The sequence below is a fragment of the Spermophilus citellus genome (genome assembly GCF_964194105.1).
Source record: "Spermophilus citellus genome assembly, chromosome: 9".
Classification (NCBI taxonomy): domain Eukaryota; kingdom Metazoa; phylum Chordata; class Mammalia; order Rodentia; family Sciuridae; genus Spermophilus; species Spermophilus citellus.
In genome coordinates this window covers 130,973,852-130,997,921 of record NC_138191.1, presented here as the reverse complement: position 1 = coordinate 130,997,921, position 24,070 = coordinate 130,973,852, and the positions used below count along the sequence as shown (strand labels likewise).

The following is a 24,070-nucleotide window of genomic DNA, read 5'->3' as shown; positions in this document are numbered from 1 at the left end:
ATTTAGCCAACGTAACCTGTTCATAATTCTTTTTGGGAGGTGAGGGGATAGTTGTAGAGAGGGTGGGAAAACATTCTTCTTTTGGAAAAATTATGCATGTTCAATGTCATTTAGCAACCACTTACTGTTCTTGACTGCCAGTCAAGACTGGCAGTAAGTAGCACACTGTCTTTGAAAACGGACAGACTTGGTCTTACTAGGTTTTAAAAAAACCTAAACAAGTATACAAGTACTCGGTAACCCTGTGTGAAGTGAGTTTTGACTCAGTTGTGCTGGGGGCAGTGATGCAATGAGACAGCTGTATGTGTGTCTGCAGTGAATTGTCCCCTCTTGCCCTGGCACTGAAGCCTTTTTGTATGTGTGTTTTACAGCAAAAAGAAGTTGGCAGAGTCTCACAGTCTTTTGGTCTTCAGACCACATCTGCAGACAGAAGTGATCAGTACCCTGGTAAACTGTCATATGTTCCTAAAACCACGGCTTAAAAATGTCATTATTACAGATCAGTTGTCTTTGATCAGAAGTAAAAGAGGGAGTGCTTAATTTGGGGGAGAGTGCTTTGCCGTGTAGGTGAGTGTTTGGCATGGAGGCCTCCTGGCACTCTTGGGTGGAACTCTTGTATTTTTAAAAATATTTTTAGTTGTAGTTGGACACAATACCTTTATTATTTATTTATTTTTTTAACGTGGTGTTGAGGTTTGAATCCACTGCCTCACACATGCTGAGCAAGAGCTCTACCACTGAGCTATAACCCAGCCCCTCTTGTTTGTTTTTGCAGTGCTGGGATTGAACCCAGCTCTTCACACATTAGGCATGTATTCTGCCCCCTTAGCCCTCGCAGTGGGACTATGAACCTTGATGTAACTAGGCCAACCTTGCGAGCCACAGAGTCTGGTTACCATTACAGGAGCCAGGCGGGCGCTCTACCGCTGAGCCACAACCCCAGCCCCTCTCTGTTTTTATAGGATTTTCCCCCTCTTTTTGCAGCGCTGGGGATGGAACTCACTTGCAGATGCTAGGCAAGTGCTGTTCTACCCTGATTTACCCCTCTAGACCAGATTTTGTTTTTAAAATGTGCATCATTGTGAACTGATTGGAAAATAATTTAGAAAACATCCCCCCACCCCAGTACCTCATAGGTCTATTTAGAATATGGTATTTGTTTTGCTATGTTCCATTTTCTTTCTTCTCTCCTCTCTTATAGCTGCGGACCCAGATGACCCAGTTTTTGAGATGCTGTATGAGAGAAATCCAGTGCACAGTCATTTTGAGAGGCGGCTGAATGTCAGCACAAGGCCCTTGAACATCATATATAATCCCCAGGCTATTAAAAAAGTAGCAGACTTTTTCTACAAGGGAAAGGTTCATACCTCAGGTTAACTTTTTTGTTTGTTTGATCTTATATTACTTTTAGAAAACATCTTGTCAGTGCTGGTTCTGTGGGCAAGGTCAGGTGTTCACATGGCTTGTGGTGGTCTGTAAGGCCTGTGGAGGGTGTGGGTGGGGTCAGCCTTAGAAACTGGATGCGTGCATGTCCTTGGACAGTCTCTTTTTCAGAGAAATCAACATCATACATACTTTCTGTTTGCCTCCCTTCGATATGAAGTTTTTCATTCTTCTCATTCCCTTATGCTGGCACTTTCCTTGGCTCCCCAGGATGTTCTAGATCAGGGATGAGGAGGAATGTTCAAGAACTTCCTTCCAGGTCACAGAGTCTGTAGCCTCCTTCACTTGCTGGGTGCTGCATTGTAGGCTGTGAAGTTCTAAATATTGTCATTGATTTGTTAGGCCTCCCTCTGCTCCCCCACATGACTTGAGACAATGGCATGGAAAGAGCCCTCTTTTTGACAGGGAGTGGGTGATGAAACATATTCCCTCTCTCCTTTATAACAGTGACATTCTTGTAGATTTTGCCCAAGTTTTGAGATTTTTTTTCATGTAAGCAGTAGCCATGAATGTAGTATCTTCTTTGTTCTCACTGATAATAAAGAAGGCATTTCCCTCTAAATTATACTTTTTTCTTCCTGTGTAATGTCTTATGCCTTGCTTTGTAAGGATTTTGAAATATAGTTTTCAGAAAAAGCTTCAAGAAATTCTGTAGCATAGGTACCTTCCCTCATATACCTCCCGACCCCTGGCACTCCAGAGCCCACCTCTGCCTCATGCCTGTTGTCCTGTGTCACACAGGTCATGGCAGAGCAGGGAGCTGTGGTTTTTTTTTTTTTTAATTTTTTTTACTTGCAGATGGACACAATACCTTTATTTATTTATTTTTAGGTGGTGCTAAGGATCGAAGCCAGTGCCTCGCATGGGGGAGGCAAGTGCTCTGCCACTGAGCCACCACCCAGCCTCAGGGAGCTGCTTTTGTTACTGATTGTATTTTAGCTCTGGTGGAAATTCTTGTCTATCCACCCAACCATTTGGAAATTCTGAATGTGCTATGTGTTTCCTATCTTGTAGGTTTTGGTTATCAGTCTGAACTTGAGCTCAGAGTTGCCGAAGCTGCCCGCAGACAGTACAACAAGCTGAAGATGCAGACCAAGGCAGAGATCCGACAGACCCTTGACCGCTTGCTGGTGGGGGATTTCATTGTAAGTGGCCTCACATAACACTGGGGATGGGGGGAGGAACAAGTTTTTCTTTTTTATTTTTTTTCAGTGCTGGGACGGAACCCAGGGCCATGTGAGGCGAGTGTTCTCCCACTGAGCCTCCAACCCTGGGCAAGTTTCTTTTGACAAGTTCATTATCTACTGTAATCAGTTGTACTGATTAAGTGAACTGAAAATATGAAGTCCTTGTCAGCTGGCATAAAATAGAAATCTCATGTCTTTGACAGTCAAAGTTTAATTAAAAAAAAAAAAAAAAACCACTGTAACTAGATCGAGTTTCTTCTGTATGGCTCTGGGAGCATTTTTAGGACTTGCCCTTGTCCTTGTCCTGTGATCTCTGAATACTTAAGCACTCTTTTTGTTTACCTCAGAAGTAAAAAGCTGGATTCTATCTCAGGCTATGATGATTACTTTGTCACCATCTGTGGTCACTGAGTGACCAGCTGATACGAGGACACCATGGACAGGTCGAGCCAGGAAATAGCTCAACAGTCCAGGAAGGGTTTGTTTCTCACAGCGTGCTGTGGTGGTGCACCTCCAAGAGGCAGCAGTAGGTGGAGTAGTTGGAAAGGGAGCGGCTTCTCTTGTGTGGTGAACACGCTGCAGGTGGAAAGGGAGCCCCATGTTCCAAACAGATGTCCTGGTGTATTGGACAGAGAATTAGTCCTGTTTCTTGCATGTGTCTTGTGTGTTTCAACACAAATTATAAAAATTAGTGTCCTCTTATTATCTTAGACAAAAGATAGTTGTTTCTGGTAACATTTGTATCAGTTAGCTTCTACCATAAGCATATAATTGAGGCTACTTTTAGTTGCAAAGAAGAACAGTTTACAAATTCATGAATCAGTGTGTTATTTGTATTTTGAACATCAAAACTTATGTTTTTCCTCAAGTTATTTTGGCATGAAGTTCATGATTACCAATGTCTGTGAATAAATAGAACTTTTTGGTAAGCTGGGTGCGGTGGCACATGCCTGTAATCTTAGGTTGAGGCAGGAGGATCCTGAGTTTAAAGCCAGTCTTAGCAAAAGTAAGATACTAAGCAACTCATTGAGACCCTTTCTCTAAAAAAAAAATACAAAACAAGGCTGAGATGTGACTCAGTGGTCGAGCCCCTGAGTTCAATCCCCAATATCTCCCCTCCCTCAATTTTTTTTTGTGGATTTCTACATTTATTTGAATTTCAAATTTCTTTAATAGTTTAAAGTGCTAAGCTCTGCAAATTAGAAACAAAATCTTTCTTAACCTGTGGATCATCAATCCAAGTACGGTTATCAATAATTTATAGGTTTTTTTTTTCTCTCCACCTCAGATATTGGCCATGGTGGTGTCTCTAGGCCTCAGGCTTTCATGGGCTTTATCATAGACTTTCTGCTCTAATCCCAGAGAGACCATGGCACTCTAGCCCTGGCAGGGCTTCAGGAGTACGGACAGCACTGAGGAATCCTCAGTTCTCAGTCACAGCCATAACACAACAGAGGTTTGTTTCATTTTCACAGGAGGAAAGTAAACGGTGGACTGTGCGGCTAGACATTTCTGCCCCTCAGGTGATATTCCCCGATGACTTCAAGTTCAAGAATCCCGTGTTAGTTGTTGTGGATCTGGGAAGAATGCTGTTGACAAATTCCCAAGGTACATTGCCAGGGTGAAGTGGGGAGACAGGTCTTGGTGGGCTGCTCTGTCTGCTGAACGAAGCAAGCTTCACAGTACTGCATTAACATGTTTGCTTCACAGTAGTTCAGGTAACATGTTTGCTTCACAGTAGTTCAGGTAACATGTTTGCTTCACAGTAGTGCATTAACATGTTTGCTTCACAGTAGTGCAGGTAACATGTTTAAACATCCCAGTTCAACTGTGAATTTTAAAATAATAGCTGTACCTTGATGTAATTCACTTTAAAAAATCTACAGTTATTTTGGTCGTGTTGGTGAATTTGTGCAACTCTCACTACTGTTTAGTTCCAGATCATTTTCCTTTCCCCAGTGAAACTACAAACTCATTAGTGGTCATTGTCTCTTAAATTCTTCCTCCCCAGCTTCTGGCAGTCACTAGTTTTTTTTCTGTCTCTGTGGGTTCGTCTGTTCTAAACATTTCATGTGAGTGAAATACAATATGCAACCCTTTATATCTGGCTTTTAATTTAGCATAACATTTTCAAGGTCCATTCATGTTATAGTATATGTCCGTGCTTCATTTCTTTTTTGACTGAATAATAGTCCCTTGTATAGATATACTGCAGTTTATTTACCCTTCTTTATTAGACTTTGGGATTGTCTGCCTTTTGACTATTATGAATAGCACTCAATGAATATTCACATGCAAATGTTCATATACAGATTTTTGTGTAGAAAACCAGGTTTCCAGTTCTCCGGGCACATACCTGGGAGTGGAGTTGCTGGGTCCTGTGCAAGTCTCTAGTATTTTGAGGAGCTATGGACTTCTCAGCAGCAGCTGCAGCGTCACATTGCCACCAGCAGCTGAGCTTGCTAGTGTCTGCACTCTGTCATCACTGTGACTGTTGTTTTTGTAGTTGTGAAGTAGTGTCATATTGTGGTTTTTATTTGTGTTTCTATGTGACATTGTGTATTTTAATAAACTGTCTCCCTGTGCTTACTTTCAGGGATAGGGTTTTAACCTATTTGTTAGTAGCATATAAAAAGAGACACCTGGAAGATAATTTCATTAGATCTGAGTGTATTGAGGCGGAAGGGAAGAATGAGGGCTCACAGGGTAGAGCGGGTGGTGTTGAGCAGATCAGCCCATTCCAACCTCAACTTCACTGGGTCGACCTGAAGGAGAAGAGGGCAGGGGGTGTGAAGAGGAGGGGAAGTTGGGTGCAAAGGGGAGTTTTAAAAGGGCATCAGGCCTGAATGGAAGGGTGGCTCAGCTGCACATAATACCCACCTGAACTGAGGAAACGTAATGTGGAACAGGGCACGTGATTGAGCCCCGCACACCGTGGCTGTCTCAGTGCTACTTGGCTGTGGAGAGGATCCCGGGTGTGCCCGGGGAACATCACACCCTCAGCAGTTTCTGCTCACCAGGCCTGGATCTGGGCTCTAGAGTTGTTGCTGAGCGTGATGCCCGAGGCCTCCCTTCCTCAGGGTATTCTAGTGGGGGAAACAAAATGAACAAGCCAAGACGGGAAAAGCCAGACAAGCACAGAGTGACCGGGGTTGGTGATAGGACGGGCCATGCTGCCCGAGACTGGGAAGGTGCCGCCCCCCACACACCGGGCCTCAGCTGCTCTCCAGCTGTCCTCATAGTCATGCGTTTTCTCTCGTGGAGTTCGCACTTTCACATTAGTAGCCAAGTTCACATGGCTACTAATGACAATACAGAATGTTACGCTTGGAGTGTCCTCCATTGTTTAAATGTTGGGGTTGGCTGAATCTCTGCTCTTCATCATCATCATTATAGTAAAGGATGGAGGAAGAAAATAGTAGGTACTCTTTGAGTCTTCTCTCTTTTCTCTGCAGATGACTCCAACAGGACAAGTGGGGACGGCTCAGCCTCTGAGGAGAATCAGTTCAGTGATGATGAGTACAAGACCCCTCTCGCCACACCTCCCAACACCCCACCTCCTGAGACAAGCAGCAGCAATGGAGAGAAAACACCTCCTTTTCCTGGAGTGGAAATCAGCGAGGAGCAGCTTCAGGCACATTTGATGAACACAAAGATGTACGAGAAGTACGCGCTGTCATTTATGGACCTCCAGATCATGGTTGGGCGAGTGAAGGACAACTGGAAGCATGTCCAGGATATCGATGTGGGACCGACCCATGTGGTGGAGAAGTTCAATGTTCATCTGCAGCTAGAACGGCGACTGATTTATACTTCAGATCCCAAGTACCCAGGGGCCGTGCTTTCAGGCAACTTACCAGACTTAAAAATCCACATCAATGAGGATAAGATATCTGCTCTAAAGAATTGCTTTGCTCTCCTTACCACCCCAGAAATGAAGACATCTGACACTCAGATTAAAGAGAAGATTTTCCCCCAAGAAGGACAGCGGGGAAGTTTGCAGGACTCGGTAATGAACCTGACCCAGAGCATTGTGATGCTGGAGCAGCATACCCGGGAGGTTCTGGTGGAATCGCAGCTGCTCCTGGCTGAGTTTAAGGTTAACTGCATGCAGCTTGGTGTTGAGAGCAACGGCAGGTACATTTCTGTGCTCAAGGTATTTGGTACCAATGCTCACTTTGTGAAGAGGCCTTATGATGCTGAAGTCTCACTCACTGTTCATGGTTTGCTCCTGGTGGACACCATGCAGACCTATGGTGCTGATTTTGACCTTTTGATGGCTTCACATAAGAACTTAAGTTTTGATATTCCAACAGGAAGCCTCCGGGATAGCAGGGCACAATCTCCTGTCTCTGGACCTAATGTGGCTTCCTTAACTGATGTAGCCACCCTGAATGACCGATCTGCAACTACTGTTTCACTTGACAAAATTCTCACCAAAGAACAAGAGTCTCTCATTAAGTTGGAATATCAGTTTGTGAGTTCAGAGTGCCCCTCAATGAACTTAGACAGCACTCTTCAGGTGATTTCATTACAGGTGAATAATTTGGATATTATCCTAAATCCAGAGACAATTGTGGAGCTGATTGGTTTTCTTCAAAAATCCTTCCCCAAGGAGAAAGATGATTTGAGCCCTCAGCCTTTAATGACTGATTTTGAAAGAAGCTTTAGAGAACAAGGGACTTACCAATCTACATATGAACAAAATACCGAGGTTGCAGTGGAAATCCACAGACTTAACTTACTGCTCCTCCGGACAGTGGGGATGGCAAACGGAGAGAAGCATGGTAGGAAAATCGCGACTGCAAGTGTAGGTGGCACCAAAGTTAACGTCTCGATGGGGAGCACATTTGATGTGAATGGTTCTCTTGGCTGTTTGCAGCTTATGGATTTGACACAAGATAATGTTAAGAACCAGTATGTTGTCAGCATTGGGAATTCTGCAGGCTATGAAAATATTGTCAGTGACATTGGCTACTTTGAATCGGTGTTTGTCAGAATGGAAGATGCAGCTCTTACTGAAGCGTTGAGTTTCACGTTTGTTGAGAAATCTAAACAGGAGTGTTTCCTCAACCTGAAGATGGCTTCCCTACATTATAATCACTCTGCCAAATTCCTGAAGGAGCTGACATTATCCATGGATGAACTGGAAGAGAATTTTCGAAGTATGCTGAAAAGTGCAGCCACCAAAGTCACCACAGTATTAGCTACCAAGACTGCTGAGTACAGTGAGATGGTGTCCCTCTTTGAGACTCCAAAGAAGTCCCGGGAACCCTTTATCTTAGAGGAAAATGAAATATATGGGTTTGGCCTCACTTCTTGTCATTCCGACACCGTAAAGCTAATCCTGAACATCTACATTGAATCTCCAGTTGTTTCTATCCCCCGGAAGCCGGGGAGTCCCGAGTTGTTGGTAGGACACCTGGGACAGATATTCATCCAGAATTTTGTGGCAGGAGATGACGAGTCCAGAAGTGACCGTCTGCAGGTGGAAATCAAAGACATTAAACTGTATTCTTTGAATTGCACCCAACTGGCAGGCAGAGAAGGTGCTGGGGCTGAAGTAAATCGGACGTTTTGTCCACCCTCTGGCTCGGCCAGTGCCAATAGTCAAGAGGAAGCGCATTTCACCCGACATGATTTCTTTGAATCTCTGCATAGAGGTCAAGGTAAGGGGCATAAGTTTCTGTTTAATTTTGTTTAAAGGTTCAAAACCCAGCTTGTGTAGTATTTCACTAAAAACAGCAACAAAAACATTTTCTTCTGGAATTGTCCCCAGTTAATATTTTAGAAATCGTGATAAAATTTTGACAGAAGGCTGGTAGGTTTAATCTAAGTGAACTATATTGCTACCCAAAACAATTCTCTAAAGTATGTATCACCAAGCTAGGGTAAGACAAACCTTCTATTCCCCAAAGCTACCTGATGGCTTTGAGAGAGGTAGCAAGAAATGGCAGTTCCCAGGAGAACTGTAATATATGTACACCCGTCTGACTACTAGCTGCTCAAGGATGCTTATGTGCAAAGCTTAGATTTGGTCTCTAAGACTCATTAACCACTTTACTTTCTTTTAGCCAGTAATTGATGGAAGGAATTGGGGCCTACCACTAAAGCTGTCTTAATTAAAATGGGGGTTGTCAAGCAAAGGGAGTAAATCTGAATTAGATGTTAGGTTATAGAAGACAGGAAAGATTCAGGATGAAACAGATGATAGTGTCAGGAAGCCCTACATGAGTCGGTGTATGATACTTGTTATCTTCAGCTACACCAGCTTGCAGGCTTGAGTTAGTTCTCTCACCCAAGAAGCACCTTCACTTTACCAGGGAACACCTGAGAATGACAGCCATCTTTCTGTGCTTGATTGCCCTGTTAAGCCTATGTGTAGGTAGCTCTGTGTGCTCATTTTGTCCTGGGCTTCTTGATGTCATTGTGTTCTTAAAACGAAGCAGTTTTCTTTTTCACCCTCAAGAGAAACCTAGAGGCCATTTGTCAGTCAACACATTCCTGGTGAATGTCTACTTTGGGTTTCTGGCACTTGTTCCCAGCCAAGTCTTTAGCAATTTCAGACATCTTAAAAGATGCAAATTCTTGTTTGGATTTACACTGAGCTCCTGAGCATTTCCTTTTCTGTAGCTGTGCTTGCTTTAGCCTGTACTTGAATAAGAAGCCTTGTTGCTGAGGCAGCCATAAGCAAAGTACAGGGCTCATCTCTGAAGCACCTTCCATTGATTTTGGTTTTCCTGCTGATTTGGAGTGGAATAAAAGTAAGTGGTCTTTTATTTATTTATTGGCTCCTTTGGAACTCTCAGGCTTTATCCCACATTCCATCAGAATTCAGCTAGGATTGTGGGGTTTTCCCCCTAGTCCTTCCTGAAGCCAGAGAAAAGAGTCCCTGCTTTGATCCAAGGTAACCGATGTAAAGGGCTCACATTGATGGGATCTCTTTCCCTGCTATTCATTGTGGATGCCAGCTTCTGGAAGCTGGGACATGGCCCTTTGCATTCTCCTCAAGAGAAGGCCTCACTCTCTGGTTCAAGACTGTCCCTCCTTGGCATGTTTTTTGGACTATAGGTATGTAGAAGCAATTTAATAATCTGCGAAGCCCAATCACTTCCCAATCATTTATCGTTTGTTATAAAGAACATTGTTTCTCTGGGAGCAATTCCTGTCAGAACTTTGAAGGGGGAGTAGTTAACCCCATTGTTCCTTTCCTCTCAGATTTTAATTAGAGATGAAATTGGGGTTTGGTTTTGTTTTGTCACTGTACTGGGAATTGAATCCAGGGCTGTCCAGCATACTAGGCAAGTGCTCTGCCACTGAGCTACCTTCCTAGCTCTTGATATCAGGTCTTGAGGAAGGTGGGTCACAATTCAGAGTACTTATACTTTAGGGACATCCTGTGTTCTGGTTACTGTTTCCTGTTTTAGTAGTGGAGTTTCCTTGAGGCTAACTCACAGAAATTTCTAACTAAAGACTTTAAGGGTGATTGCTATGTACTCATTTTTCTAGTTAATTATTCATAACACCTTTCCCACCTTCTGGAATTTACACTGATTTTTTTTTAGGCTAGTCCTGGAAGTTGATACCTTTTGACAAAGCTTAGATTGAGAAGAAAGTTGTTTGAGTCCCTGTTCAAATGGTCTTTGGTTTCTCTCTGCTTGTTCACCTTTGCCCATGGCCCTGGCAGACCATGCTGAGCTGAAACCTTTTCCAGGGAATTTAAACTCTTCCTCTGTCACCTTTCCAAGGTGGGAGGCTGGCAGAGAGATTCTACAGTGCTTGATAATCACTTGACCATGCTGAAATTTCCAAAGGGAGCTCTTTCCGGTGCTTAAAACCAAATTCCAGGACATTAAACTTAAAGGGAATTCCACGAATCCAGCACAGCATGTTCATTCTTGTTGCTGTGTTCCTCTTCAGCTGAGTCTTTAAGAAAAACAAAAGGCCCAGGCCAAGAGCAGTTCTTACTGGGAATGGGGGGGCGGGGAGTGGGGGAGGAACACTAGTTTGAGCTAAGGGGCCAGTTGGGCCAACCATCCTACTCCTTCTTGGTGTCTGATCCAAATCACCAAGTCCCTTGCACCAGTGCCTTGCCTTTACCTGCAGACGAGCCCGTCTTTTTCCACCGGGGTGAGGAGACCTCCACAACCCCAGGGTAAACCTTAAAGAAAGTGTTTAGAAGAGCCCCGAGGATGCTCATGTATTCTAGTGACCATTTTAAGCATCTTTTAAAAATATTTTGTATAAAAAGCTTCCCTGTCTAGTACCACCAGTTCCAACCACATCAAATGGAAAAGCAGAGACTGCCAGCACTTTTCTTGGTCTTCCTGTCCTCTCCCTTGATGTGTTTGTTGTCCCTCACCCCTCCCATCCATTCACTGTCAGGATGGTTAACGGAGGGCACCATGCAGTTCTGAGGCAGTCCCGTGTGATTCCATGACCAGTTTTTGTTTTTAACTGTTCTTCCAAACCAGCAGGTGTTTGGAAATTAGCGGGCGGAAAATCAATTCTCACCAATGGTTGCTGTTACAGTTAAATCAATAAAGATCTTGAGTATCAAAAAAAAAAATTTTTGACAGAATGCTTCGTAGTACGTTGGTATATTTTCACCTTTTTCCATTTAATACCATTTTTAGCAAAACAAGGATTTTTTAACTTTATTTTAAAAAATTGGTTTATTTTCATGTGGTACTGAGGAACAAACCCAGTGCCTCACACGTGCTAGATATTTGCTCCATCACTGAGCCCCAGCCCCAGCCCAAAATAAGACTTTCTAAAAGTGTTCTCTTTTGGAAATTGCATGGTTGCTCAGTTGTAGAGATGCTTCAATGGATGGATTTGTTTAGTGTTGTTTAATTTGGTCAAATTTTCTAAACTGTAGCGTTTTTCTAGATACATGTTTTAGCTCATGATAGCTTAAGGGATTAGCATAAATGGAATGTGAAACATAGTTGGTGGATGTTATACAGAATATTCTAGTATTCTGCCATGTCCTATAATGGGTTGGATGGAAGAGGGTGTGAGGAATGGATTTTGAATTTGTGTTCTAACTCTAATCAGCTAGTGCCATCAATTCAATCTTTTCAATCTTTTAGTCTTTTTTTTTTTTTTTTTTTTTTAAGGTACCAGGGATTGAACCCAGGGGATGCTCTACTGCAGAGTCAAACCCCCAATCTTTTTTTTTTTTTTTTAGGGTACTGGGGATTGAACTCAGGGACACTTGACCACTGAGCCATATCCCCAGCCCAATTTTGTATTTTTTAAAAAATCTTTTAGTTGTTGAACCAGTGCCTCATACATGCCAGGCAAGTGTGCTACCATTGAGCCCCAGCTCCAGCCCCCTATTTTGTATTTTATTTAGAGACAGGGTCTCACTGAGTTGCTAATCACCTCCCCATTGCTGAGGCTGGCTTTTGGAGATCCTCCTGTCTCAGCCTCCCGAATCGCTGGGATTACAGGCATGTGCCACCATGCCCTGCTCAATCTGTTAGTCTTGGCATCTAGAAAAATCATGTGGGTTCTAGAGCATGGTTTTGTTGGTGAAGAAATGAAGACTTTGAAAACTTATCCTTCTATGATTTTCAGATGTTAATTCACTGCTTCTGGTACATACATACTGAAAGATTTCCTTCTCTGTTTGGGATAAAAGTTGATCTTAGATCCTCTGTTGACCTTGATTCTGATTTAGGCCCAAGAAAAGGGATCCATCTATATCTGAATGCTAGGTAAGGATGAGCAATGTGGTTTGGAAAATCAGCTTGGAAGGCAAAGAGAAGCTTAATGTAGTCTCCTGGACTGGATGAGTATGTTTATCACGTCATATTTTAAAGCTGCCAAATAAAGCATGTCATGATTTTTTTCCTTTTTTTCCTGTAATTTTACCTTTTATCTCTTCTCCCAGTTTGGCCTTGGGATAATCATCAAAGTTTGCTCTTGGTCATATACCCCTTGATGCTAGGCTGACCTGCCCTTCAAGTCTAAGAATAACTCATGGGCTGTATTTTATACACTCCACACTTAATCAGCAATAATAATGTAAGATTAGTGTTAATAGTCTGTCATTTTCTCTCTTCTATCAGCTTTTCACATCCTGAACAACACCACCATTCAGTTTAAACTGGAAAAGATTCCTATTGAGAGAGAGTCTGAACTGACCTTCTCTCTTAGTCCAGATGACCTGGGGACCTCTAGCATCATGAAGATCGAAGGAAAGTTCGTCAATCCAGTTCAGGTAACTTATTCAACTGATTTTCAGACTAGGGCAGCTAAAATGTCCCTTCCCCGAGATGCTTGGGACCAGAAGTGTTTCAGATTTCAGAGTTTTTTAGATTTTGGAATATTTATGTAGTCTTAAAAATTTTTTTTTTGTAGTTGTAGATGAACAGCATGCCTTTATTTTATTGGCTTATTTTTTTGTATTTGGTATTAAGGATTGAACCCAGTGCCTCGTATGTTCTAGGCAAGTGCTCGAATAACCCCGGCCCCTTTATGAAGACTTTATTGATTGAGCATCCCTATTCATAATCTCTGAAATCTGAAATGCTGTAAAGTCTGAAACATTTTGAGCATTTTATCGGCTTTCAGAAAGTTTCAGATTTCAGGGATATTTGGGATTTTAAATACTCAGCCTCTATTTATTTTATATTTATGCTGTATAAATCTATTATACTTGGATTATAATGCTATATATTTATGTTTATTAAATGTAGATGGAAAATATGATTTCAAGGAAATATCATTAATGCTGTTGTTCCAATAAACATGGAATAATTTTGTCATGTTTAATCATTCTTGTTAACCTTCTTTGTGTGGCTCAGAGGAAGAAGGCAGAATCTTCATTCATTGCCATTTGGGAGCAGGGAAATTTTTGCTTAAAAAAAAATCAGAGTCTCTTCCCAGGGGGATATAATTCTTGTCACACTTTTGACATACTTGGCCCAGCTTATAAAATGATGTGATTATTTATGCCGTTGACAGATCTTTCAAGGGAGAATTAGTCTTGCCCTGTCTGAAATGAAATGGATCAGGATAGGGACTCCCATAGCCCCCCACCCCTCCACCGCCCGTGTGTGTGTGTGTGTGTGTGTGTGTGTGTTTTGCCAGGTGTTAAACCCAGGGCCTCATACATGCTAGGCATGTGCTCTACTGCTGAGCTATATCACTAACTCTTCTTTTCCTTTTTCTTTTTTTTTCCTGGTACTGGGGATAGAACCCAGTGGTGCTTTACCATTGAGCTATATCTACAGCCCTTTTTTGAGATAGGGTCTTTCTAAGTTTCTGAGACTGTCCTTGAACTTGTGATCCTTCTGCCTCAGCCTCCCAAGTTGCTGGGATTACAGGTGTGCACCACTGTGCCCATCTTGAGCAAGGATTTGAACACCAGCAACTTTGACGTGCTCAACATACATGTACATGAACAAAGCCCTGATTTCATATCATTTTCATTCCTATATTTTTGGGATGTGTCTACAAACTAGGTGTGCTTTATGTAACTGCAGTGGTATTATCATACCTTACAAAATTAATGAGAGTTCCTTGGTATCATCTAAATTTTAATCCGACTTTACTGATTTGGGCATGCAGTCAGCACTTATTGAACATGCAGATTTTTCTGTGTGATGCTGGAAAGGGCCTTATGAACAAAAGTGGGACAGAAAGAGTTAAGGATAGCAAAAAAAAAAAAAAAAAATGATGGCGATAGTCTTATCAACTAACCTAAAACCTCAAGGGAAGCCCCAGATTGTGGACATGGATAGGTAGCTGAGTGCAGTTAATAATAGTAGAGGAGTAACTGATTTTTCCCTTTGAATGCAGGTGGTGTTAGCCAAGCACGTATACGAGCAGGTTTTACAGACGCTGGACAATCTTGTGTACAGTGAAGATCTGAATAAGTTTCCAGCCAGTGTTGCCTCTTCCTCTTGCCCCAACTCTCCTGTGCCTGCCCTCAGTGCCTGCGGAGAGCCTTCCCTGGAGAGGAAGGAGAATGGGCTGTTCAGCCACTCAAGTCTTTCCAGCACCTCTCAGAAGTCCTTGTCTGTGAGAGAAGCCAAAGCTTTCACTCAGATTCAAGCCAACTTTTGTATATCAGAGCTTCAAGTTCAGCTAAGTGGAGATCTTACTTTGGGGGCCCAAGGTCTTGTGAGCTTAAGGTTTCAGGACTTTGAAGTGGAATTCAGTAAAGACCATCCTCAGACCTTGTCCATTCAGATTGCTCTGCGTTCCCTGCTAATGGAGGACTTACTGGAGAAAAATCCAGATTCCAAGTACAAGAACCTGATGGTGTCCCGAGGTGCTCCCAAGCCATCTAGCTTAGCACAGAAAGAGTACCTTTCCCAGTCTTGCCCTTCAGTATCCAATGTGGAGTACCCCGATATGCCACGCTCTCTCCCTTCCCACATGGAGGAAGCTCCTAATGTCTTTCAGTTGTATCAGAGACCCACCTCCGTCTCCAGGAAGAAACAAAAAGAAGTTCAAGACAAGGACTATCCCTTGACCCCACCTCCTTCTCCGACCATAGATGAGCCCAAGGTAGTTACAGGAAAGAGTAAATTTGATGATTCCTTGGTCCACATCAATATATTCTTGGTGGATAAGAAACATCCAGAATTCTCTTCCATTTACAATCGAGTTAACCGGAGCATTGACGTTGATTTTAACTGCTTGGATGTTCTGATCACATTGCAAACCTGGGTCGTGATCTTAGATTTTTTTGGAATTGGCTCCACTGCAGACAACCATGCAATGAAGTTGCCGCCTGAGGATGTTCTGCAGAACGTCAAGGTAGAGTCCAGTGCCTTCACAGCACCCGAGCTTCAGGATCCCGTGAACACCAAGCTGGATCTCAAGGTATCAGTTCCCTTCGACGCCTTGAAGTTCCAAAATGAATTTGGGTTTATTTAAATGTGAGCATTTGCCTTTATTCTGGAAGATAGCTCTTGTTGGCAGCAGAGCCATGTGGTCTTTTGGGTGTCTGGTACAAAAGGGTAGATGTTAGTGTTTCAGGAAAGGTTTTGGTGTAAGTCCCAGGTGGAGGCGGGGAGAACCTGCAGTTCAAACAGCTTGTCTTGCCTGTGGGCTTTCATTCAGGGAACCACTTTGCTCTGTGTCCTGGGTTTCCTCTTTTACCGTCATCTGCGAGAGTGAAGTGACATGGTATACACAAGGGCCTTAGCACAGCGTCTAGTCCAGGCAGCAACTTTCCAGTGCAGCTTTTACCCTTACCTCCTGCCCCCTTCTCTCAGGATGGTGTTTGCTTCCATTCGGGGGGCCACAGTAGAGCCGCTATTCAGGAATGAGGTGAGGGAAGTCGACTGCTTGACTTTAATCCTGGCACTTCACTGTGACCCTCCAGCTGTGTAGCTGTGGGCAAGTCACTTAGCCCCTTTTCTCTCAGTTTTTCTGTCAATAAATGGGGCTGTTGGGTGGTGCCTGTGTCACAGGGTCACTGAGCACTCAGTGAAAACACAGGTAAGGCCTTCTGTGGCACGTGGCATACAGCAAGCATTCAGTGAGTGGTCGCTGCTATGGTCGCTGCTAGTCTTTACTGTCATGGGGATTGTCATGCTTGTGACTTGTCCTTAGTACTCAGATTTTTTTTTTTTTTTATTTGATACCAGGGATTGAACCCGCAGGCACTTAACCACTGAGCCACATCCCTAGTCCTTTTTTCTGTTTTATTTAGAGACAGGGTCTCACTGAGTTGCTGAGGGCCTTGCTAAATTGCTGAGGCTAGCTTTGAACTTGAGATCCTCCTGCCTCAGCCTCCTGAGCCGCTGGGATTACAGGCTTGCGACACTGCACCTGCTGGTATTCAGATGTTTTTCTGAAACTTTAAAATAGATCACATTTGATTTTTAGCCTGTCTGCTGTGTGTGTGGAGCGCACAGGGATGGGAAGATTTTGCCCGGCTTGTTCAGTACTGAGGCCACGGGCCTTGGCTTATTTGTCAAGATGAATGGAAAGGGTGGAGCCTTTTCTTCTGTTGGAACTTCATGTTTGCCCTGTCCCTTCCTTCTTGTGATGCCTGTGGTGTCAGTGGTGAATGGTGTGGGGCTGGGGCCGGGTGGGGGACTCCTCCCAGGAGGCTCTGCAGAGATTGTTATGGCTGTTCCTGCAAGAAAACAGGACTAGATAAATGTCCCTTAACAATGTACTTTTTGAAAATAAGAATTTTTGGAAAACATTTTTATTGTGAAAATGGCAAGTATATCTCAGAGAAAATAGTATAACGAACCACCATATGCCCAGTAGTTCAATGAATCACATTTACTTTGTTCTTTTTCTTCTTCTTCATTGAAGGATTTTAAAGCAAATTCCAAATAGTATGCCATTTTACCTCAACATACTTCAGTATTCATTGTCATATTGAACTAAATTACCAAAAATACCTTGTATTATGTAACTCCTCCCAGTCCATGCTCAGAGTTCCCTGATTGTTTCAAAATGCCCTTGTGTTGGTGAACTGGAGAGGAGTGAATGGTTTAGGAAGTGCCATGCTTTTCTTTTGGTCTGTAATTCTGTGGAAAGCTGTGCCTTTCTGAGCCAAAGTTTTTTCAGCTGCAAATGAGGATAGTTCAATAAAATGACATAGGAATTTTTTGAATCAGGATCCAAGAAGGTTCACATGTTACATTTTCTGTCATTGTTTCTTAAATTTTTTTATGTAAGCCAAGAATGATGGAGTGAGCCGGTAGTCCCAGCTCAGGAAGCTGAGGTGGGAGGAGGGTGTTTGAAGCCAACCTGACAACTTAGCAAGACTTGTCTCAAAAATGAAAACAAAACTAAAAAACAGCAAACAAACAACCCCCCATTCCCGAACACAGAGCTCTTTTACTTAAGGTAAACCAGCCCCCCACTGCCTTCTTATGCCCCTACCTTGACTTGCTAGAGAATCTGGGCTAGTGCCTCATGGCTGTCCAGCATCCTAGGTTTGTCTGTTTGCTAGTTTTGCCGGTTGACTTTGTTTATCCCCCATATTTAGAAATGGAAGTTAGTGCTGGAGAGTCAGTTTCGGCTCCCTGGGGAGAACCCCTTGAGGTGGCACCTGGTGCCTGCTGTTACATCAGGCAGGAGGCCCACAGCCACAGGGCGTCTCTTTTAGACACATAAGATTTATGCCACCAGTGGGTACAGGTGGTGATGGCCAGGCTCCTCCATACAGAGCATTTTTAGACCAGTTTATGTGTTCCTTTGATGATTAAATAATTAGGGATTTTCTTATTTTACCCCTCTGTGATGGTCTCATCTCGATGCCTTGGAATCCTTCTGTAGTCTCTGTCAAAAATCATACTGTGCGGAACTGGAGCATACCCACGGACAGGTATTGCCCAGCTGTGATAATCTGCTCCATTTTTCTCTGCCTCCACCTGTAACTATTTTTCCTTCTTCCCCTACTCCTATTTTCCTTCTTTTCTTATCTTTTTTTTCCTCCCACTTATTCTTTCACCAGATGTTTACTGAGCACCTACTTTGTGGTAGGTATTGTACTTACAGGGCTGACCAAGCATGGTCTCTGCCATCTGGAAGCTGAGTGGGAGGGAGTGATAGTTGAATGATGGGCTCTGTCTCCTCCTCTCATTCCTTCTCTCCACTCAATGCCTCTGAGCACAGAGGTGGTTGAGAACCTGACTCAATAAATCCTAGCCACATAAGTCCTTTTAGTAGTTATAATTACAGTATTATATTACAGAACTTGTTACAAATAATGCTTTTCTAAAGACAGAGGATTTTGCTTTTCTTCAGTTTGTTTTCCCTAGGAAAGCAGAGTCTTTGTGGTGCCTAGGTGAGTCCTGATTGGTCAGTCTTCCATAAAAATACATTCAAAGGCATTAGGCAGGATTCTAAATCATTTTCATTTTGCCCTGATAAATATCTTAGATGAGACCACTTCATGGATCTGTTTGAGTTATTACCGAATTGCATAATATTAATAATGAATATCAAAATGGGAAAAGTAGTTTTATAATGTGCAACATTTCACTAGCAGAATAGATGAGGCAAGCTCAGAAACGACACCAGAACCTGGAGTCCCGACCACTGTTTGAGTTCCTTTCTGGTTGGCTTTATCATCAGACCATCATGTGACAGGGTTAACAAAGCGGAAGGGAAATTGGCACCATGAAAAGCTTTACCTTCATATTTCCCAAGCCTTTCTGAATCTTCCTTGATTCTGTTCTGCCATTTCCCTGAAAGATCCCCTTTTCTGCCAGTAACATTTGCCTTGCTTTATCTTGTATGTTTCTAGGTTCATTCACTCTCTCTTGTGCTGAATAAAACCACCAGTGAGCTCGCTAAAGCCAATGTGTCCAAATTAGTAGCACATCTGGAAATGATTGGTAAGTGGGGAAAATCAAACTTGCAACGTCTGGTAAGTGTTTGAATATCCCAACACAAATCAGATTGTGTGCACATGCTAAGTGAGGTGTGGATCAGCAGTTTGATTGTGAGACTTAGCCTGGCCATATCTTTTGGTAGCTTTTGTATCAGAGTCATCTAGATAGCTTGTTAAAAATGCAGGTGTCTGCTGGGTATGGGGGCGCACGCCTGTAATCCCAGTGGCTGTGGAGTCTAAGGCAGGAGGATTGCGAGTTTAGAGCCAGCCTCAGCAAAAACAAGGTGCTAAGCAACTCAGTGAGGTCCTGTCTCTAAATAAAATACAGAATAGGGCTGGAAATGTGGCTCAGTGGTTGAGTGCCCCTGAGTTCAATCCCCAGCACCCCCACAAAAAAACAAAAACGAAATGCAGGAGTTTGGCATAATTTCCTCTTTCTCCCTTTCCCAATCTCCATCCCAAGAATCTGATTCTGTAGGTTGGGAATGGGCCTTGGCATCTACCTGTTTTTAACAATTTCTAGGGTGACTGTGTAATTTTCTTGTTTAGGTTGGGATATTTTTGAGGGTAAAATGGGGGTATTATTAATAATTGGACTTGGAAAACAAACATATAAAAGGGCTGTCTCTGGGAAACCAGGGGGTATGTTCATTTGTTTATAGTCTTAAATAAGTACTACTGAGAGGGCCTCTTTTTGTGCTTTTTTTTTTTTTTTTTTAATTTTGTTGGTTTATTTTAAAATCAGTTTACTTCTTAGAAAGTAAAGAGGATTAATAAGTCAATTATGAAAATGGCATACACACAATATTTTTGGACTTATGGCAACTTTATAACAGTTCATTGTGTGGTTTAATTGCAAACCTCTTCTTGTCCTGGCTTAGTGATTGACGTAATTGTCATTCTCCTCCTCACTTTTCTGAAAGTCCTACCCAATCCTTCTTAGTGGACTTCTCAAATCACAGTGTGCAGAGTTTGACTGTTTCCTTGTTAGCATTCAGGAACTTCTGTATGCAGGAGGATATTGTAGTAAAGCCAGCATTCTTTGTAATGGGATTTTGTGGGGTGAGAGTCTTCCTTGAACACAAATGATGAACTGTATCACGTTCTAAATGGCGAGGATTTATAAACTGTGAATTAAAATAATATTTCTTCTATAAAGAACATGTAATTCAGTACTGAAGACCACAAAGCTCAAATGTTGACATTGCTAAAAGTAAGAATGTCATTTGGGGAAGGAAAGAACTGAAACTGAGGTTTCCAGCATGGGGTAGATTATTTTAGAAAACCTTCCTAGAAGAGTTCTGAATAAAAAAATACATAAAAATAAAATATATAAATGTATTTATAAAAATAAATATAACAAAAATATGTGCCTTTGGTTTCATTGGAAACTGAGCTGGCATGCTGGGTGTGTCCACCTTGGTCGCTGGAGTGGGTGGTAATGATATCGTGATTGTGATGGTGAGTTTTGTTTTATGGCAGCAACAGCTCAGAACATTCTTGCACAGTGTTAAGGAGGATCATTTCAGGGTCACATTCCAGCCACTTGTGTGAGTCCCACCCTCCAGGGGCTTATTCACTCCTGTCACATCTGATTAGCTTCACATTTGGGTCACCAATGTCTGTGACCTCATTAATTTTGTTCTTTTATTAAATCGCCCTAAAACCTGCTGAATCTTGCTTGAATAGCCAATACATATCTGACACTTCTTCCTTTTTTCTTTCATTCACAGTATGATTTATAGACCTTTTGATGTGTCAGTAATTTTAACAAGTGGTCTAATCTCAGAATGTGTTTCTGGCGGCATTTGTTAATGTTTTGTCTTTTGAATTGTATATGCATTTGCTTTCTTTCTCCATGTCGCTGTGTGGTGTTGCTGTATCCTTTCAGTTCCCTTTGGCCTTTGGCATGGGGACTCTGAAAGATTGCATAACGTTTTGGAGGGTGTTTTGGGATATTGAAAATTGGCTTCTGTGCTTAGTTTGATTAAAACGTGTCCATTAGTTTTTGTCCCAAACATATTGAAGATGTGCGGCAAGATGGCATGTGACAACATTTTCTCATTTTAACATCCCTAGAGGGAGACCTGGCCTTACAGGGAAGCATCGGGAGTCTGTCTCTGAGCGACCTCACCTCCCACGGCGAGCTCTACAGGGAGCGGTTCACCACCAGTGGGGAGGAAGCCCTCATCTTCCAGGCTTTCAAGTAAACACCCGTCCTTTCTCTCTCCAGGGTTTGTTGTGATCACTTGCTGTTTAAAATTCTTGTTGGCTAAACAATGAAGAAAAGATTAAGAAAATTTTACCTTCTTTGGTAAAACTGGGCAGATCGGGCTATGAGAAGTCCTGATTTATATCCATTTTCGTTGAAGCCAGTGTTGTAGTGGCTCCTCATGAGCTCCGTGGTGTGGTTGGGATGATTCTGGTGCTGGGTTGCTGCCACTTACAGCCCCAGGTGTCACCCCAGACTTTAATTTAAATGTCCTCAGCATATCGCAGAAGCTTAGAAAGAGACTCATTTTTGCAATTTTCCATTTTAATAATTAAAGCTGTTTTCTAGGAAAGCCCTTAGGTCAGCCCAGTTTTACAGAGATGCTAGCTGAGTCACTGTTTGGTCCTTGTTCCTAGATACGGGCAGCCTGACCCTCTGCTGCGGAGAGAGCATGACGTTCGTGTGAGCCTGCAGATGGCCTCTGTGCAGTATGTGCACACACAGCGCTTCCAGGCCGAGGTGCTGGCCTTCATTCAGCACTTCACGCAGCTGCAGGATGTTTTAGGGCGCCAGCGCGCTGCAGTGGAGGGCCAGACGGTAGGTGGCTGCATTTCAGTTTGACTCATCAATAGAACTTTTAAGCCATAGATAAATCTGGAAAATTTCGCAAAAAAAAAAAAAAAAAAAAAAGTGTAATGTATACATACTGAGTAGCATGTTACCTGAAGAAATCTTGCTGTAACCTGAGAGACTTAGTCCTCCTTCATTATATCATACTTTAATTGCTTTTAAAGTTTAGCTTCACTTTGCTGTAAAAACAATAAAGGAAATTTACAAATATTAAGACTTCTGGCCTTTTAGGACTTTAGTGGGGACACTTCTCTTGGAAAGTGGTAGGTTTTTCTTTTTTTCAGTTTATGGTACCTTTAATGACTTGGTCATTCTTTTCTTTTTTTTTTAGTATTGGGCATTGAACTCAGGGGCACTCAACTACTGAGCCATATCCTCAGCCCTATTTTGTATGTTTATTTAGAGACAGGGTCTCACTGAATTGCTAGGACCTCACTATTGCTGAGGCTGGCTTTGAACTTGGATCCTCCTGCCTCAGCCTCCCAAGCCACTGGTATTATAAGCATGAGCCACTATGCCTGGAGACTTGGTCGTTTTTCATGGTTTATCTTAGGCCAAAACAAATATCTAATAGTATTTCCATTTACAAAGTCATTAAGTCTAAGCAACTTAAATACATATGTTCTAACTTAGTTGCTATTTGAGAAAATAATCATATATAAATTGAAGTAATTGAATATGTACACACATGTATATATATATATATGTATATATATATGTATATGTGTATATATATATATATATATATGCATGCACACACACACATATACATAAATATTTATTTATTTATTTTTTGGTACTGGGGGTTGATAACATAGGATCTTGCACATGGTAGCTGCAACCCAGACTGAAAGAATAGTATTTTTATCTCATTCTCGAACAACCACAGTTACACACTGGTAGAATGTGTTTGCCTCTTAGGTGTTTATTATACAGCTTCTCAAGCTGAATGCCACAACCCTTATTTCTTGTTCTGCATTTATTTTCTCATGGTACTTGTTTGTTTTTTTTTTTTTGTCAGAGCAGCTGCTAAAGACCCAGTTTTGTAAAGATGAGAACTCTTTGAAAGGAATGTAGAATGACCTAATATTGAATGTGATTTACCTCAAGCTAGTGGTTTCTGTAGCATCTGACCAAATTTTCCCTCAAAACATAAAATGCACTGCCCCATGAGTGTACTTCAGCCTCCTGTAGTGTCCTATATAGTTTGGGAGCCACAAAAAACAGTAATGTTTAATTTTTGCAACGTTGGGGAATAAACCCAGGGATATTTTCCCACTGAGCTACATCCCCAGCCCTTTTTAATTTTTGAGACCGTCTTGCCAAGATGACCACCAGGCTGGTCTTGAACTTGAGATCCCTGTGCCTCAGCCTCCCTAGTCACTGGATTACGGGTGTGTGCCACCTCATCAGGTGCCATGGCTATATTTTAATCAATTTTTCTTTTCTTCCTATGGTTAAAATTGTGAAATATAGGGCTGGGGTTGTGGCTCAGCAGTAGAGTCCTCACCTAGCATGGGTGAGACTCTGGGTTTGATCTTCAGCACCACATAAAAATAAATAAATAAAATTAAGGTATTGTGTCCAAATCCAACTAAAAATTAAATATTTTTAAAAATCATGAAATATATAATCTTTTTCCCCCTTTCAAAACTTTTAAAAAATTTAGTTATTTGACACATATAACAGTGTGGATATGAGTTACAGAGTATGATGATAAAATAAATTTCTGTGAACCGACAATGAAACTACAAATTCAAACTCTGGTAAGACTGCTACACACATGTCAGTTCCTTCTCCATCTCAACTCCCGTAATCACTCTGAGTCTATTGAAAAAGCTCCTAAACAATATCTTTTGTTTTGCGTGCTATAAAAATGGTATTAAACATTACTTTAAGTTCCGTGACTCGATTTTTTTTTCATTTGGTATATGAATGAGTTTCGTTCATGACAGATGATTGCATTTCATTCTGCTGCCTTTCACAGTGTGTAAAACAAAGGAACCATTGGTTTTCCTTTTGAACGTTTGGGTTGTACATAGTGTGTGCTGCTGTGAGCTGGGTCTCCTGACCCACAGACGGATCTCAGAGTTTCTCCCAGATAGCTGGGAGTGAATTACTGGCAACAGGGGTGGTATGTGTTTTTTTTTTTTTTTTTTTTTTTAACAAGATAATGCCAGATTCTTTTTTCTTTTTAATATATTTTTTTAGTTGTTAATAGACCTTTATTTTATTCATTTATTTATATGAGATGCTGAGAATTGAACC

At 42.1% G+C, this 24,070-nt stretch overlaps 1 protein-coding gene across 6 annotated transcripts in view; it reads left to right on the top strand.

Annotated features, from left to right (window-relative positions):
* VPS13D (vacuolar protein sorting 13 homolog D) overlaps positions 1 to 24,070 on the top strand; it is a 253,975-nt gene that overhangs the window by 38,519 nt on the left and 191,386 nt on the right. For 5 of the 6 annotated variants that reach the window (XM_081305180.1, XM_081305183.1, XM_081305182.1 and 2 more), the window contains exons 15-24: positions 372 to 447; positions 1,202 to 1,372; positions 2,458 to 2,588; positions 4,106 to 4,238; positions 6,086 to 8,299; positions 12,710 to 12,861; positions 14,445 to 15,476; positions 18,874 to 18,964; positions 21,040 to 21,166; positions 21,589 to 21,769. In XM_081305180.1, the coding sequence (XP_081161306.1) occupies positions 372 to 447; positions 1,202 to 1,372; positions 2,458 to 2,588; positions 4,106 to 4,238; positions 6,086 to 8,299; positions 12,710 to 12,861; positions 14,445 to 15,476; positions 18,874 to 18,964; positions 21,040 to 21,166; positions 21,589 to 21,769 (4,308 nt within the window). Of the gene's footprint in view, positions 1 to 371; positions 448 to 1,201; positions 1,373 to 2,457; positions 2,589 to 4,105; positions 4,239 to 6,085; positions 8,300 to 12,709; positions 12,862 to 14,444; positions 15,477 to 18,873; positions 18,965 to 21,039; positions 21,167 to 21,588; positions 21,770 to 24,070 lie in introns of those variants that run through there. The other variant, XM_081305184.1, reaches the window with a different exon arrangement.